The sequence below is a fragment of the Trachypithecus francoisi genome, unplaced genomic scaffold (assembly GCF_009764315.1).
Source record: "Trachypithecus francoisi isolate TF-2019V2 unplaced genomic scaffold, Tfra_2.0 Lachesis_group13, whole genome shotgun sequence".
NCBI lineage: Eukaryota > Metazoa > Chordata > Mammalia > Primates > Cercopithecidae > Trachypithecus > Trachypithecus francoisi.
The window spans coordinates 35,825,820-35,844,460 of NW_022681458.1; the positions used below are offsets into that span (position 1 = coordinate 35,825,820).

At 38.2% G+C, this 18,641-nt stretch overlaps 1 protein-coding gene across 4 annotated transcripts in view; it reads right to left on the reverse strand.

Moving 5' to 3' along the window:
- Window positions 1-18,641, reverse strand: part of PARD3B (par-3 family cell polarity regulator beta) — a 1,137,826-nt gene that overhangs the window by 222,497 nt on the left and 896,688 nt on the right. For all 4 annotated transcript variants that reach the window (XM_033230595.1, XM_033230594.1, XM_033230597.1 and 1 more), the window contains one exon: window positions 2,367-2,477. In XM_033230595.1, coding sequence (XP_033086486.1) covers window positions 2,367-2,477 — 111 coding nt within the window. The remainder of the gene's footprint in view (window positions 1-2,366; window positions 2,478-18,641) is intronic.

Below are 18,641 nucleotides of genomic sequence, written 5' to 3' on the forward strand. Positions count from 1 at the left end.
TCAAAGAAACAAATTTCAAACATGTTAGGAGAAAAGTATAATAGCTTTTAACACTATTTCTTACTTTATTCTATTTTTTTCATTGCCATATCATGAAGAGTGATACACTCGCTGAGTTCTTTAAGAGTTGTGAATTGGTTTCCCATAGATGATGGAGAGCTAAGGATCAGGACTCCAGGGTTGGGAGCAATGCCAGATGTTCAGCCTCCACCTCCACCATCCGTGGCTCTCAGCCCCTGAGCTGTTGAAATGCCCTTGGTCATTAATTCTATAGCACCCAACCATAAAATCAACTTCTCAACTTCTTCCTCTACCGCATGATTGAGACAATGTTGTCTCTAGGAAACCCCTATCAGATGTGTTTTATGTGTTCATGTGTGGGAAGTGGCCTAAGTGGAGGCTAATAGTATAGTTCTTTCACTATTTTGACCAGACATATTTTAAGAAAATTGGATCCGAAGCCTATACAGCCAGCTGAAGTGAATTTACAGCTCAGCTTTTAAGAACAAGACTCCCTCAGGCACCTGCCTACTAAAGGCAAAACCAGAAAGGAAATGAACTCTTGCTTAAAGACACCCCCTTATTTTATGGGTTATCAATTTTCTAGCTGGCACACAGTTCCCCAGCTACTAAGAGTTTTTTTTCCCCTGTCCCAAGCAAGTATGAGCTACAAAACATGTGACGTCTGCATTCTAGCAAACAGCTCAGTTTCCTGAAGATGAGGCATGGTATGTAACCTCAGTAAGAGAAGTCGAGGGAGCAGCAAAGATCTATGATGTAGACTCCCACATAGATGCCTTTGCCAATATATGCATTAAAATCTCAGCCCGGATTACATTTTACATTATAGGATTGCTGAATCTTAGGTTATGATGGAGAATATCTTTCATGTCTTCAGGATAGCTCTGTCAGGTGAATAGTCAATAACAATGTAAAACACTTGATTTCCTGGCCGGGCGCGGGGGCTCAAGCCTGTAATCCCAGCACTTTGGGAGGCCGAGACGGGCGGATCACGAGGTCAGGAGATCGAGACCACCCTGGCTAATACGGTGAAACCCTGTCTTTACTAAAAATACAGAAAACTAGCCGGGCGAGGCGGCGGGCGCCTGTAGTCCCAGCTACTCGGGAGGCTGAGGCTGGAGAATGGCGTGAACCCGAGAGGCGGAGCTTGCAGTGAGCTGAGATCCGGCCACTGCACTCCAGCCCGGGCGACAGAGCAAGACTCCGTCTCAAAAAAAAAAAAAAAAAAAAAAACCACTTGATTTCCTTTTAACTGCTCCAGTGACCTTAGAACTCAGCTTATCAACCTCTCAAAAATGAGAAAGGACTAAATAGCTTTTTTTCCTTGCTATTGAAAAAGTCAGCCTTCTCAACGGGAACAGACAACAAAATAGGGGTCAAAGGTTAACAGTAGATCCTCTTGGACTGCTCTGTGCTAGAAAACGCAATGAAGAGATATGATTTTCTTAGTACACATACTAAAGTAATAAAATCAATACAAGAACAGCCTCTTTAGAAACTATTAGAACTAATGTAATTAATAAGCAAGTGAAAAGTTGTATAAATCTGAGTACATACATGATGAAGTCAGAATCAAACACTTAAAATTATATGCTGGTTTTGTCATAATCTCAGTTTTTCTCTAAGCTCCATTTAATTGTGAAGGCAAATAATTTTCCGGAGAAATACGCATATTCAATTACATGTTTGAAAATCAGACATTTACACATCCACTTGCAATAAGTGCCAGAGTTAACATCAAAGATATGTGAAGGACCTCTTGTCCAAATGGAACATTAAGCTCCTCAAGCAGGAGAATTCAGCTCTTGCAAACCAGCATTATTCCAGCAAATGAAGCCGGCCCTTTAACAGATGGGCAACATACTCTTCAGCTTACTGATAGCCTAATAAAAGACAGTATCTTTTTAAAGACGAAGGACATGCGCTTCTCAAATTACAGGACCTAAACGGATTCTGCAGAATAAAATTAAGAAGGTATACAACAGCTTGACCAAAATTAGGAACAGACTATGGGAACTGGATAGCTATAAATATCAATATCCAAATGACCTTTCCTTGGGGAAAAAAAACTTAGAGAAAATATGCATTTTTACGGTCAAAGCAGGTGGTAGTGTGTTATGGAATTATAGGCACTGATATAGTAAAACCATGAAGCAAATTTCTTCTCAAAATACAATAAAAATGTCCAGAAAGGGAGGTTCTTTTTGTATCACACACCTTTCCTTTCAGATCGGTCAACCCTTATACTTCTTAAAATGAAATTTCCTCAGTTGACTGTTGCAATATCTACATTAAACCCAGACCATAGAGTCAAAGAAAATGAAGGTCTCGGCACTTCTGCTCACCTTTCACGCTCTTCTTTCATTTTCTCCAGCTCTTCTTCTCTCAGGCCACCATGCTTCAGAGCACCTTTCTGCTCAGCCTTTCCACCCTTATTCTCTTTCTTCTTTCCAAATCTAGTGAAACATGAAGGAGAAGGTTGTTAACAATAATCACATTGTGTTTGCGGTAAAGCTATGTATGGAATGAGCTCATTAAGTCATACTTCTTTATTCGAAGGAAGTCAAGATCATTTTGCATAAAATGGAACTAAAAGAAGAGAATGAAAGCAGAAAAATAATGCCATTATGAAATTCCCCCTTTTCTGTCTTCTTTCTTTCCTTCTTTCCTTCCTTCTTTTCACTCATATTTATCATGCATCATGCACAATATCATGTGCTTTTACGGAAGTCTGAGAAAGACAGAAACATCAGCTTGTTTTGTGATTCTTCTATGATTCAGCTTGCTTAGAGGTAGGACTTTCTTTTTTTTTTTTTTTTTTGAGACAGAGTCTCGCCCTGTCACCCAGACTGGGGTATAGTGGCATGATCTTGGTTCACTGAAATCTCCGCCACCCGGGGTTCAAGCGATTCTCGTGCCTCAGCCTCCTGAATAGCTGGGATTACAGGTGCACACCACCATGCCCAGCTAATTTTTGTATTTTTAGTAGAGACAGGGTTTCACCATGTTGGTGAGACTGGTCTCGAACTTCTGGCCCTAAGTGATATGCCCACCTCAGCCTCCCAAAGTGCTGTGATTATAGAAGTAAGCTACTGTACCTGGCCAGGACTTTCTTTAAAATGTGTATGTCAGGTCCTCCTGTGATGAGATTCTGATTCCCTTTGTATGTGTCAACAAAAGGTAAGGGAGAAGGGGCAGCCTAAGCACACATAATTTGAAAATTTTCCTTATTATTTAGATAGACAAACATTCAAGACTAATTATGATGACCTATTAATGCAATAGAGAGTGAGAAACTAAAGAATTATTATTAATATATAAATAAAAACTGATCAATCTCCTAAGCAGGCTTCCCGAGCTCCAGTGTCATTGGCACTTAAAGGTAAACTCCTGGAATTATACAACAGTGCCACGAAAGGCCTTACTGAACACCTCGCTCAATGCTCTCATTTTACCAGTGAAGAACCAAAAGCTCTGAGAGGTGTTGAACCTTGACCAAGATCTCCCAACAGAGTCGGGGAAGGGCTGAGATTAGAACCCGATCTCTGCCTGTACGCTTTCGTTCATGCACAATCACTCTCTAATGCAGCCCCAGCTTCCTGAGTCAGCCCTGGAACACAATGAAAATATAATACAATTCCGCAGAAAGGGAGGTTTCTTTGGGTTAGTATGTTCTGAGCATTCCTGAGGGCCTGGGATGTATATAGTTAAATGGGCACAGTGGCAATTATGATGCGTTACAAAAACACCATATATTTTTAGTACTTTTAGGAAAATGAAAACTGCACATTTGAAATAAAAAAGACACGGCTGGGCACAGTGTCTCACACCTGTAATCCCAGCACTTTGGGAGGCCAAGGCGGGCAGATCACAAGGTCAAGAGATAGAAACCATCCTGGCTGATGGTGAAACCCCATCTCTACTGAAAATATGAAAATTAGCTGGGTGTGGTGGCACACGCCTGTAATCCCAGCTACTTGGGAGGCTGAGGCTGCAGAATCGTTTGAACCTGGGACGTGGCAGAGGTTGCAGCGAGCCCAGATCACACCACTGCACTCCAGCCTGGTGACAGAGCAAGACTCCATCTCAAAAAACAAAAGACACAATTAAATTATTTCTAGGACATATTCTTATATAACAGGCATTTTTCCCAGTAGACATTTTCTCCAGATGTAATCTCTTATGGTCTTGTTACCAACAAACATGAAAAAGAAAATGACCTGGTGCTCTATTAATAACCAGGAGAAAAAGTCACTCACTTATGCATGATCTTTAGTTAAGGTAAATATTCTTCTTAAATCTATGTTAATCCCATTTATTATTTGCTTTTTATTAAGTAGCAGCAATTTTAACTGCATGTGCATGTTTGTGTATAAGTGTGTATGTGCATAGTTCCAATCCTATCTTTCTGTCTATCTATCTAAATAACCTGGGGAGGCCAGGTGCGGTGGCTCATGCCTGTAATTCCAGCACTTTGGGAGGACAAGGTAGGTGGATCACCTGAGGTCAGGAGTTCAAGACCAGCCTGGCCAACACAGTGAAACCCAGTCTCTACTAAAAATACAAAAATTAGCCGGGTGTGGTGGTGCATGCCTGTAGTCCCAGTTACTCAGAAGGCTGAGGCAGGATAATCACTTGAACCCGGGAGGCAGAGGTTGCAGTGAGCCGAGATGGTGCCACTGCAGCCCAGCCTGGGTGACATAGTGATACTCTGTCTCAAAAAACAAAACAAACAAACAAACCACCCCCCTCCCCCCAAAAAAACTTGGGGCGATTCCTAGATTTTCGTTTGTTTTTGTTCTTTTGAGATGGAGTTTCACTCTTGTTGCCCAGGCTGGAGTGCAATGGCGTGATCTCAGCTCACTGCAACCTCTGCCTCCCGGGTTCAAGCAATTCTCCTGCCTCAGTCTCTCGAGTAGCTGGGATTACAGACATGCACCACCACGCCTAGCTAATGTTTTGTATTTTTAGTAGAGACGTGATTTCACCATGTTGGCCAGGCTGGTCTTGAACTCCTGACCTCAGGTGATCCGCCCACCTTGGCCTCCCAAAGTGCTGGGATTATAGGCATGAGCCATTATAGGCATGCCCAGTGATTCTTAGTTTTTTTCAAATTATACATGCTTGGGCTGGCCTAAGACCCCCAACCCTGCCCCAGCACACACACAGAGAATCAGAGTCTCCTCACTTGAGGATCTGACATATAAATTTTGAAGAAAGTCCTGTACTTCAAGCAACCAGAATAATAGAAGAATCACAAAACAAGCACATGTTTCTGTCTTCTTCAGAATCCCATAGCAATGGGCATCTATTTGTAGCTTCCTAGACTGTGATTTGACTCATAGCAGAGGGTGTTAGTCAAGTGGGAGCTCTGAGTATCACACCTGGAAGGTGGCATTGCTCATATTAATAATTGTGCTATGGCCCTGCCTTCCCTAGAAGCCTCTTCCAGTCTTCTGCACGTTTCTCAACTTACAATTTCAATCAGCAAGTATTTTTTCCTGAACTTTCTCGCTCCATTGTCATCTCTCCATCTCTCTCTACTCCTACTGTAGTTTTTTGGTTGTAGCCAGTCTAGTCTTGGGACTATGGTGAACCAACTGTCAGCTTTAATGCTATCATCCCCCAGTCTGGTTTTTTGTCCTTCTGTCTCTTTCCTGTTTCCCTTTCTGAATTTATTCCTTTTCTTTTCACTGAAAAAATATCCATGTATCATTTACAGATGTAGGGAAAAGAGAAAAAATACAGACAAAAACATAAGAACATTAACTTTCTTTCTTTCTTTTTTGTTGAGACTTTGTTTCACTTTTGTTACTGAGGCTGGAGTGCAGTGGCACAATCTTGGCTCACTGTACTGCAACCTCCTCCTCTTGGGTTCAAGCGATTCTCCTGCCTCAGCCTCCCAAGTAGCTGAGATTACAGGTGCCCACCACCATGCCTGGCTAATTTTTTTGTATTTTTAATAGAGACGGGGTTTCACCATGTTGGCCAGGCTAGTCTTGAACTCCTGACCTCAGGTGATCCGCCCGCCTCGGCCTCCCGAAGTGTTGGGATTACAGGTATGAGCCACTGTGCCCGGCCAGAACATTAACTTTCAAATATAATTCAGATTTGCTCGGTACATTCAAAACCTCTCTTTAACCTACAGAGCAGGAGATAGCTAAATAATGTTTTCATGAATACACTCTTTAGCATTCTAGACCCATGTAGAAGAGTCTTAGGGGTCAACATGATTACTGTAAGTATGTTTATGTGAGAAGTTAATAGCTCAATACATCACTTGAGATAAATAACTTTTGCTTAAAATGTCATTAAATACAGTAATGTTTGGGCAAAATATTCAATAGGGTGGTGAGTCAGGGTAGAAATAACACTTCAGGAGGTTGATGAGGGCAAACAATTTTGCCAAAATCTTTACAGGTATTAGGCTTTTTTTTTTTTTTTTTCAATGTCCCATATTATTTCTGCTGTATTTGCAGGTTTTGGGATTTCTGAGGTAAAAGCAGTCTTGTTTTGGGAACGTAAAACTAACCATTTCCTAGCCTACCTTGATCTTTATTACCACACCCAATAAATTATTTTTGTTTCTGGTAGCTAAAATATTTCACTTGTACTACAGTTCAGCAGTAGTGCATTATGCTTCCCTCACAGTGGAATATGTTTGGTAAGAAAAAAAAAGTGTTAGTTGTAAGTGAATTCTGCAAAGTATTTTCTTCTTAGCAAGAACCGCCAATAACAGTCAAATCAAGCAATTCTACAAATATTATAAATGCTTCGATTTAAAGTTCATGATCCTTGATTAAAGTTTCCAATAAGAAGGGCAGAAATAGCTGTGAAATTTATTTTATTAGCCAGAGAAAATGATTACAAATTACCTTATTTTGTAAAGTTTGGGTAGGCTCGAGAACAGCATTATAAAACAATAATCTTAAAAAAACAACAACAAAAAAAAACTCCCACATTGTTAAGATGAGGAAATTGAGACCCAGAGAAGTTAATTGCATTTTATTTATTAACACACTGAATTCTTTTTCATTTTTCAATAAGACAACTTAATTATCAGTAGTGGCAGTAAAGGAGGGGAGGAGAGAGTGAGGGGGAAAGACTCGATTTGGTGACTTTCCAAGCCTTTGTTTTCCTTTCTGTAGCAGCCTTTGTGGGGATCATTTCACAGCCACTCTTACTTTTACTGAGATATAGAAAGAGGAGTTGAGGAGGTTTATCTTCCATTAGCTATTTTTGTGAGAAAAGTCACGAACCCTGAATGGCTAAAATTACTACTTTATATTCTAGAGTTTCAAATATGCACTGCATTCCAGGCCTCCCATGATCTGTTACCTTAGAAATTTGAGAGTTGGCAATTCTGGGCTAGGTGCCTTAAGGAAATTGCTTAGAGGTCAACCTTACTTTATATAAAAGATATTTTCCTAAAAAATTCTGTGCAAACATATGGTTTTAATCAATAAAATCTTATTTTACATGTACCTAGGAAGGCTGTTTAAAGAATCTTATGATGGATCTTTTTTGTAAAGTGGAAAAATCACCTTTCAACATATCCTTTATGTAAATTTAGATGTTCATGAATTACAAGTTTGCTTAAAACACCTGTCCATTTCTCTGTTCCTTTCTATAGAGGTCATATGAAACAGATTCATGGAAAATCTTTCTTCTTTCCTTACTCTCTCTCTTTCTTTCTTTCAAAAAATATTTATTAGGTATCTACTAGCTGTTAGAAATTATAAGCAATTGATATAGGTTAATATTATGTTGGCATACAAAACTACACAATATCCTCATGAAATTTACATTCTAACAGAGGAGACAGTTACCAAACAAGTATAAATCTGTAATTGTTAGTTGTGATAAGTGCTGTAAAGGATGTCAGAAGAGACAACAATAGGGAAGTGACTGATTGGGAAATGCCTCAGTGAAAAAATAGATTTAAGCTGAGAATATAAGAGTGAGAAGTTCCAGACAAGCAAAGAGTGGGAGAAAAGTCTTGAGGGTGAAGGAAACAGCACATGCAAAGGACATGTGTGGGCAAGGCTTGGTGTATTCAAAGCAGTAAAAGAAGGCCAGAGCCTGGGAGATGAGAGGAAACTCCGTCAGGATGCAGATGGAAAAGTGAATGGGCACAGGTGTGAGAGAAGCTTGTGGTTTAATCTAAGAGTGATGGGGGTAATTTCTTAGTCATTCAAGGCACAGAGAAGCTAGGTGGGGAAACTAGGAGATAGATTTAGTGGAGGAGAAATGGCAGAGGAACCAAGTGTTGAACACTTGTATTCATCATACAACGTGATGAATATTTTAAAAAGACCATCCTGGTGCTGAAATAAAAAGCAGAAAGTAAAAGCAGTAACATAACTAAAACCAGTGATTTAACTGACTGGGGAGACTCCTGCAGGAGTGAGTGAAAGATGACAGTGACTTGGACTAGAGAAATGGCCATTGAGAAGAGAAGATAGTGATTTAGAAATGGTGAGTCAATGAAGAGGTATCAAAAAAAATTCAATTTTAAACATGATTATTATTGTAATATATCTTTGGGAAATTCCAGTAGATTAGCTCAGGCCTAAGTCCTGAGACACTGTAACACTTCAAGGTCAGAGGCAGGAGTGGGGGTGGGGGGAGAGGCAGTTGGACAACAGAGACAGAGAAAGACCAGCAAGAGAGCTGAATGAAAATCAAGAGAATGTGGCTGGTTGCAAAAGAGTTTAAAGAGTGCTGCAAGAAGACAGACAAGGTCAACAGATGGGAATGCTGCTGAGACGCCCAACGAGGTGAGGACTGAAAAGGGTTCATTAGATTTGGCAACATAAAGTCATTCATAGCCTTGGCAAGGGTCAGCGGAGTAGTGTGAGCAGAAGTCATGTAGGCATGATCTGAAGAGTGAATAGTGGGTAAGTATAAGTGTCTGTACAAGCATTACAGACTGGGTGATGGTTGGCTGGGAGGGAGGTAGCTGCAGGTGCAGTTGAGTGCTGCTGAAGAAGGAGGTTTTCAATTTGGGTTATACCACAGAACATTTCAGTTGCTGATAGGAAAAGAGACTGAGAATTCGGAGATGGAGGACAGAGAAAAAGAAAGTTCTTTTCCCTCTTTATTAAGGTAAAATATACATAACATAAAATTTGCCATTTTAGCCATTTTTCAGTGTACACTTCAGTGGTATTAAGCACACTCACATTGAGAAACCATCAAACTATTCATGTCCAGAATTTTTCATGATCTCAAATGGAAACTGCGTACCCACTCTACAGTAACTCCCCACTCCTTCCTCTAGCGCCTGGTAACTGCCATTCGACTTTACGTCTCTATAAATTTGACTATTCTATGTGAAATTCATATAAGTGGAATCAGAGAAAATTTACTCGTTTGTCTCTGGCTTATTTCACCTAGTAGAAGGTCTTCAGGACTCATCTCTGTTGCATGTGTCAGAATTTCATTCCCTTTTAAGGCTGAATAATATTCCATTGCATGTACATAACCCCATTTTGTTTATCCACTCATCCACTGATGGACATTTGGGGTTGTCTCCACCTTTTGGCTATTGTGAATAAGGCTGCTATGAACATTGGCATAGGAGATGAAAGTTCTTGATACGGAAGGAGGATAGAGATAGCGTCTCTGGAGATACTAGTCTCAGATGGAAGGAGACTCAGAAAGGGCAGCAGCCTGGGTGAGGAAACTAGCTTGTTTATGGTGTGGGTAAAGGGGAAGTAAAGGAATTCCAGGGCAATTAATGTATCAGTTAATGTGATGCAGCATGTATAAGAAAAATGGTTTCTATCCATAAAATGAGATCTCTTAGAATTTAAGAAATCAAAGATCGAATTACACAAGGTAGACAAGAACCTCAGAGAGGGTTATAGAAAAACACCCCATGCAGACCTCCCTAATGTTGTTATATTGTCTAGGTAGGGAGGTTGTGAACAACCATCTGGAAAAGTGGAATTTGATAATGGTTCATTCATTCATTCATCCATTTATTCATTACTGAGCAGCCACTACACATCACAATAGCCTATGCACACGGAATTGAACCATTAACAACATGAATCGTCAGGTAAATATCTAACCCCTCGATTAAACTAAGTCCCTAGAAGCCTATTGTTTTCTATATAATAAAGATTTTAATATTATTCTTAATAGTTTTCTTCTAGTTTCTCAGCAAATATTTTCTTCTATTTCTTTCCTTGGCTTTTCTAAGTAATGATGGCATTCAAATTCCTCCTAGACTCCCATGCATACGCTGACGAATGATTCAAATTTACAATATGTACAGCTTGACCTCTGGCATTTTTCCCGTCTACTCTCTCATTTAATTCACTTCTTAAAGAGGCTACATTCTATCTACAACTTTCCTCCCACATCTCACTGTGCAGTTTATGCAGGTATTACCACCGACCCTTCTACATCCTCTTAGTGCACACATTATACAAAAGTGATCCTGAGCAGTGTCCTGTGAGAACTAAAAAGTCAGGCAAGGGAAAAGTTCATTCACTCTTGTTCTAAATAGCTGCTTAGCTACGAATCCAAAGAGAGCTGAAAAGTTTGAAACAACGTCTGTATAGCTCCTTCTCCCATCAGGAAAAGTCTTTGGGTGTCAATGATGCATTTGGAAAAAACTACAACATCTAGTCATCGCTAATATCAAAGTCTGACATCTATGGAACAATGTCACACGTGAAAACTTACAAACTTCACAGTCATAGTATTTTCTGGACTTGGATAATGGTTTGTCCACTCTGTAACTAGCTGTCTTACAAACTAGGCATGATAGCTCCTTACCATTTTATAAATTACACAGTTTGAAATAGTTCAAGCAAAATATAGGGGCAGAGAAGTTCATAGGCCCTTTACTATTATTTCCATAGTTGATTCTGAAATCCACCCTATAAAAGGTTTCTGTTGTCGGATGTATTCTAAATTGGGTTCTGAATTAGCATATACATATGCTGATGAAATTAACTTCCATGTATTGTAATCTCATATGGTTTTGTGTCACAAAGGTCTTTTCTTGTTTATCTCACATGGTTCCATGTACTTGAGAGTTAATGGGTCTGATAAAAATTCAGTGAAAATTGACCAATTAGAGTTCCCATCCCAACCCCCTTTTGAGGGTCCCTAAGGGCATTACTTACTTTCATGTTAATATTATTGATAGAATAATAAACAGATTTGTGTTTGTTGCAAATCAATCTTGATTAAGAAGGAAAGATATTCTAATTCTATTCCTGGTCCCCCACACTGCCTTGGCTAAGCCTGTAGCTTTTAAGGAGGGAGGCAAAGCGCTATAAAACCCAGGATGCTTTTCACAACAGTAGGGCTGTGTTTTTTAAATCCATTCCGTGGCATGCACAAGTAGATAGGGATTTGCCTTGTAGAATGTGTACACAAGTAGAGACTGAGTGAGCTGATGCTTTAATATTGAAAGACAAACTCAATATTAAAAATCTTCCTAATTAATCCTAACTGGGTCAGGCAGTTGAAACCCTGAAATTAAGTTTTCTAATTAAAGTTTTAAATTTTGATATGTTGTTTAGACATTTATCCTGGGTATGTTTATATGTTTCCAAGATGATGACAAGCTATATGAAAACAACAAACCTGTTTAATCCCACTGATATCTGTATCTGCTACCCCCTTTAAGGCCAACCTTTTTATCCAGCCAAGCTTTAGCAGCTACTTTTCTCTGGGTTGTCACTCATTCCTAGAATGTGGCTCTGAAATTGGTGGTCATGGCAGTTTTTCATTCTGAATCAGGGAATCTTCAGATCTCAAATATGTTGATGTTTGTTTTTAGGATTAAAAAGCAGGGAGGTCCTATAACATTCTACGACTTCTAAGTGGATAAAACATCTGCTGGGGAGAGCCTGAAGCAGCTCTCTAGCTAAATTCAGCTGCTGGGAATCCTTGAGCTAATTTGCTTTCCCCATACCGAGGGGCTAGGAAATGCAATGGATTTAGAAATACCAGATACGTTAAAAATAATTCTAGAGGGTCCAGAAAGTAAAGTAAAACACATATTACCAAAAACTAATATTTTTAAAACCAAACAAACAAAACAGAGAGTCTCTGAATGGACATTTTGTAAGAATAGTTAAGAGATTTGTTAGACACTGGATATTGCTTTTGCTGAGCTTTTTGTAGCAAATAAAAACTGTGCTCTGAGATTATTAAAGCAGCACTCTGTTAGGATGGAAAAAGGGGGAAACTTATGGAAAAAAGGCCAGAAATTAAATTTAAATAAAAATAAGCATGAATGAGTGGGCAAGAAAGATAAAGATTCTAATAAGGTATGATTTTCAGATCCACACAGGGACTCTTAAAAAGCTTATTAACTGTCACTGAGTTTTAAGTTATTCTACCCCTCTGCTTTCCAGAAGAAGAAATACTCTTCAGGAGCACAGTGAACTTTGATTAATAGCTTTCATACACTTTCACTGGCTTCAAAACACGGTAGTCAAGAGCCTTAGTGACTCAGACGAAATGCTTACGATTTCTGGTAAAGACACTTAACAGGAGCATTACAGAAACAGATCTTTTTGCATTTCTTATGTTTTCTTAATAGTTAAAAAAGCTTTTCCTTTGGTTAAATGTTTACTTATTTCAAAGCAGTAGAATGTATGTCTTCTTCATTTTATGATTATTATTTTTAAGTGGATCTTCGGGCTGTTCTGAAGGCTGGTTGAGTAAATAGACACAACTGATGGCCTGTGCATAAAACCCCAACACTGACTCAAATACATCACTTCACTGGAATTCAGACTTCAGTCAATAGCCAGATACTGCCTTTGCATTTGTGCACCCACAACATCCCTTTCTTCCTCTTTCCTTCCCTTTTCTCTACCTCCTTTGCCCCGGAAACCCAAAAACTAGGAAAGGAAAGAGTGTTTCAAGACCAAACCACACTTCACTGCTAAACTTTCTATCAACTGTGGGAGGTTGCCCGTTTGACTTGCCCTTCCCAGGCCCAGTTGGCCCGGGCTTGCTCCACACTGGCCACAGATTCATCCTGCAGAAGGAAATGGTCCCCACAGGAAACAGCTCTGAAGTTACCATTCACAGGCAAATGGGGTCATCTCAGCAAATTGCCCAGAAAGGAAAAAACTAACCAATGTCAAAGAAAATAAATCCAACAAAGGCTAACTAAAAATTCTGTGGGAGCTGGAGGCTCATCTGTAGTCTCGAAATAAAACATCAAATACAACTTACATTCCACAGCATAAAGTGACACACAGGCAATTTGTATATATTCCATGATCAGAACAAACAGATCATGGTGTCTGCCTTGTTATGTGCACGAAGAACAAATGGACGATATGAAGAAATGAATTTTTTTTTTTTTTTTTTTTTTTTTTTACAATTGCCTTGCAAAGGACCATTTTAACAGGAATCCTGAATCCTACTGTTCCATCTTATCTTCAGATGTTAAGAGAAACAGGGCATATTTTCTATGGAATTCATCAGCACTAAACAAGAATAAAATGATTGAGCTCCAGACCCAGTCTAATGGGAGTAAAACTTATCTTTATAACTCTGATTAAACAAAAAAAAATTATCACTTCTTTGATGCCCAAATTAGCATCTTTTCTTTAGCATACTGAATTAATTAGTTGAGTGACAAAAGAATTAGTCCATGTAGGATCAAAACTGAAATCATATTTATCTGAAATTTAAAATTAAGAACACACAGCATTAACCCTCTATAGCTCATGTAATATTCTTTCATGTTCTATATATTCCAAACCTGCTGCACGTCACAAAAAGTATAACTAGAGCTTTTTTTTTCATATTCTTCTTCTTCTTTCTAATATATAAAATTTTGCCTGAAAAGACAATGAGAACATCTCAGAACTGTTTTTCCCCTGGGGGTAAGAAACTTTTCCATTGTGCCATAAAAATCTTAAATTATGTAGCTTTTTTTTGTCAAGCATTTATTGTATAAATACAAAAGAAGAAAAATAATTAATGCATGGTAGACCTTGTAAGAGAGGCTTAAACAATAAAAAAAGAGTTATTATATTAATTCTTAATAAACTATATTAAGTTTGAAACTGTTATTAAAAGGTGAAAGCTCTCAACTTTGGTTTTTAAAAAGTTTGTTTTGTTTTCCATAAACGTAAAAGCAATTTTGAATAAGGGAAATTGTTGGGGGCTAATTTCTGAGATGTCTCAATTCAACAGAACTCAAATTTATTCCTAGAATGAAATTTAAATCCAAAGCCATCATTAAAGATGATTAATCTGCAAGATGTCTTCTATAAAAAACATGATGTCTATCTCATACTTAGACCTTTCATTCCAGAATTTCATAAATTATGGCCTCCTTAATCTAAAGTATCAAATAAATATATGTGTGAAGTTGTTGCTTTGCTCTCTAAAGTTTTGACGCTCCACATCTTTGACATTAGATTGCATCCTACCATTAAGGGAATTTTAAATAATAGGTCAGGCACGGTGGCTCATGCCTATAATCCCAGCACTTTGGGAGGCCGAGGCGTGGGGATCACCTGAGGTCAGGAGTTCGAGACCAGCTTGGCCAACATGGTGAAACCCTGTTTCTACTAAAAATACAAAAATTAGCTGGGCATGGTGGCATGTGCCATAATCCCAGCTACTTGGGAGGCTGAGGCAGAAGAAAGAGCTTGAGCCTGGGAGGCGGAGGTTGCAGTGAACCGAGATAGTGTCATTGCACTCCAGCCTGGGTGACAAGAGTGAAACCTCATCTCAAAAAATAATAATAAAATACTACTAATAATACCTCCATCTGTATGTACTCTTTCATAGAAGAGTTCTTTTGAAGAAAGAGGTAATTGGAAAATATGAGCCCTAACTTAGTTTGTAAGGCAAGGGATCAGATTTTAATATTTTGATGTTAGATTTAAAGTTAACTAATATCTCTTTTTATTCTGTAAGTACCTTAAAAGTAGGCCATAAAATGGAACTGATTCTCAACTACCAATAAACTTACAAAAAAAAAATGCATATCCTGAATGTCTCAAATGAAATTCTACATAAGACTACGTTGACTCTTCTACGGCTGACAAGTCATAAGTCTCTATGAAATTTGTTAAACTAATGTTGCCTGCAAGGATCTCCATTCATTTCTTAAAAGTTTAGAACTGCCCCCTCTTTCCTTAGTTTAGAAATTTGGGATCTATGAGTAAGACAGAGTTACCAATTGCAAAATGAGGAGTAATTCATTACTTTAAGTATAGTTGTTATCTATTCACTGAACCACATCATGAATATTGTAGGCACCCTCCAGGACCCATAGTGCCTTATCTGGAAAGAGCTGACCTAGTGTGATGGGACAGTCATTTCAGGGCCATTGTGACTAACAACAATTCCCCTTTATCCAGAGGAGCCTGAACAAAAGATAACATTTTTTTTTCATAGAAATAGATTTCCCATGGGATTTTAATATAGTATTATAAAAGTAGATACAATTCCATTCTCCAGCAGCGTGATATCACTAAAGCAAATATATCCAGAATTAAACAACAACAACTTGATTTCTAACAGGGTTTTCTAATCACCTGTAATTCAGAAAGAGCTATTACAAATAACACATAATCACAAAAGTATTGTATACTCTCACCTGGAAATGCATAGTAGCTTAGCACATAGTGATGATTTACAGTTTGACCAAAGAAATCAGAAATTGATTTATAGTCTGTCCACAGCATCAGCCTCCTATTTGCTTGTCTACTAGACTGTGAAACTACTATTCTGCTATGTAAGTATATTTTATTCTTCCTCCCTTTCCTGTACCAATGGTTAATTTTTCCTTTCTTCAATACCACAGATGAGTAATTTCTGCAAATGCAGAATACTCTTCTACAGTTCAAAATGGCTGCCAGTGTTCTCACAGAATAACAAAAGAAACTGGTGCTAGGAATTGTTCTGTATATGTAATTAAATGCACAATCCTAGGAAGCACATAATTAAATCAACCAGAGGTCTGAGCCTCTGAGTGGAACATTCCAGATGGGGTCTCTGGTGAGCATACCTTTAAAAGAAATGTGGGTGACTCTCAATCAAGTAAATTTACCAGAGAGTGTTTCCTCAACTCTGGGGCTCTTTTTAAAAATGAGATACATTTTGGATTATATCACAAAAAGAACTGATATTGAAAACTTCACTTCTGCCCAGCTACACGTTTATCCAGATGACAGAGGTGTCTCATAATCTGTCACAATGCATAAAAACTGGCAGCCTGTGTTTCTGAACAGCTGTGGAAGGTGCAGGGAACACCAGCAGCATTACTCAGATGATGGCTGGAATGGCAACCATTGCCCAGAGCATCTGCAACCTGTATTTGGCTTTGGATTTAATGCTTCTGGTCTCCCCATTTTTAGTATTTCTAAACTTCACCACCTAATATTGAAGTGACTTCCAATAACCAATCCTTTTTACAAACATTACAGTCATATTTGATTCTGTAGAAACCCACAGTATTTGTGCTTTTCATTTTGGAAGGTTATTTGGAAACTCAAGCCAATATATTTTTTCAAGTGTGACTAAGCTGTTGTCATTCATTTTACACCAACCCGAACACTCTCCAGGACCCATCCTACTGAGCTCCACATGCTCACTAATCCAGTCAATCCAGTGATGGAAGAATCACTTTGGATAAAAGAACAATAAATCCAACCATTATCTCAGTTCTATAAAAGTAATATTTGAGTGCATTAGTAAGAAAGAAAAGAAAGAAGAACCAGAAAAATGAACAATTTGTTAAGAAAAGCCTGAGCTTACATTATTTAATCTAAACTAACTTAGCAAGTTGGAGGAGAGGTAGTTCTACAAACATCATATTAATGGACCCAAATCAGAAGATTCATGAATAGTAATTCCAAAGCAATTTCATTAATGTCTTGCATCTAAAACAATGATTATTTAAGAAGGCAACATTTTCAAGGGGATTCGTACTTACGAATCTGAAATATAAAATGCCATGAAGAACCAATCACGTAGTACATAGAACTATGGTCTATGTATTTATATATGTATTGGATTTCTGTGTGAAATATGTATATTATATACTGACTGACTTTATGCAAGCACCAATAAATTTCAAAAATAAGTTTGTTCAATAAACACTTTTGAAATATTGTTTAATTATCTACCTCTGTGAAAAATATTCCATTTTCATTTTTAGTTATAAAGAGATTTGTTGCAAAATATTTTTATTGGTTTAAAAATTAATAGGTAGTTTCTTAGGGCTAGGGGAATCTGTGAGATCATGTTTATCTAATCCCTCCCAAAGCTCAGAAAGTCAAGTGACCTACCTAAGATCACACTATCACACTAAGTAACTGGGATCAAACAGGGACCTGAACCCCTCAACTCAGCACAAAGTGCTTTCCATCCTGCTCGGTGCCCCAAGTGTTTGTACATATGTTGTCAATTATGAACTGAAAAATTTGAATCCTTAAAAAAAAAAAAAAACTCTACTTAAAGTTTCATTTTTTTTGGTAAGTTCTCATTGCTCAGAAACGCAATCAGCCAAAATGACAAAGTCCAATTTAGTGACTATTTGGCCAAATATAACATGCCAACCAACCTGCGGACTGGATAACTTTCCCATTATCCTAAGCTCCCTGTTCACTGACATCCTCACCCTTGTCCACAGACAGCGTCTTATTATAAGCCATCTGATTTGATCAGATTGCTAAGAAACAATTACTCAATTATTTAGCTCAATTGGTTAGAACACTGTGGTAATGGGGTCAAGGTCATGGGTTGGCTCCCCTGTGTGGGCCAGTTAACTTGGATCTTTTCCATAACCACAGGCTCTCCTCCCAACCCCAGACAGTTTACAAATACATGCCAGTGGTCAAAAGGGCACTTGTCAAGAATATGTGGATGGAGCAGCATGAATCCATCACTTCTCCCAGAAAAACAGCTCAATGCCAGTTTTGTTGACCATATGTGGATTAACAGTAACATTTTCACAGGTGAAAGACAAAACATGATTTCAGACTTTGTAATATTGCAGAATTGCAGATCTAGAGTTCTAAATGAAATTTTTAGAAAATATAAAAGCCTATCATGAAACTTAAATGTATAGAGAAAGTTTTAAACACAGGCCAGTGATTTCTACTAAAAATATTTTTGAAATTAAAAATTTGCTTTTGTGAAATACCTTGATTTTTAAATATTGGCTCAGATTTTTAAAAAAATTAATAGTCTGTGGCTTCCAAATAAGGTCTACATGGGTCAAATTCAGGCTGTGGGATGCTAGTTTGCAAAATATTGGTATACTGAAATACCTATATATTTAGATGTACAAATATATGCATTTTAATTAACGTAGCTTCCTTAAATAAGTATACCTCATTGAGCTTTTCACTGACTGGTAGCTACCGGCTTAGGCCTCAGCTAATGTTGAATCAGAAGGCTCAGAACTGACACAGACAAAGAGGCTGTGCTACCTTTCAATGGTATCATTATCTGATGTAAAAGAGAGATTAGCATGGCGAGAGTCATTGGGTAGCACTTGGTAGATGAAGCAGAATCACACCAGGCTTCCAAAACTCAGGCTACGTATGTTTTTTAGAATACTGAACATATGGATTATCAGTGTTTTTCCAGAAAGTCCTCTATAG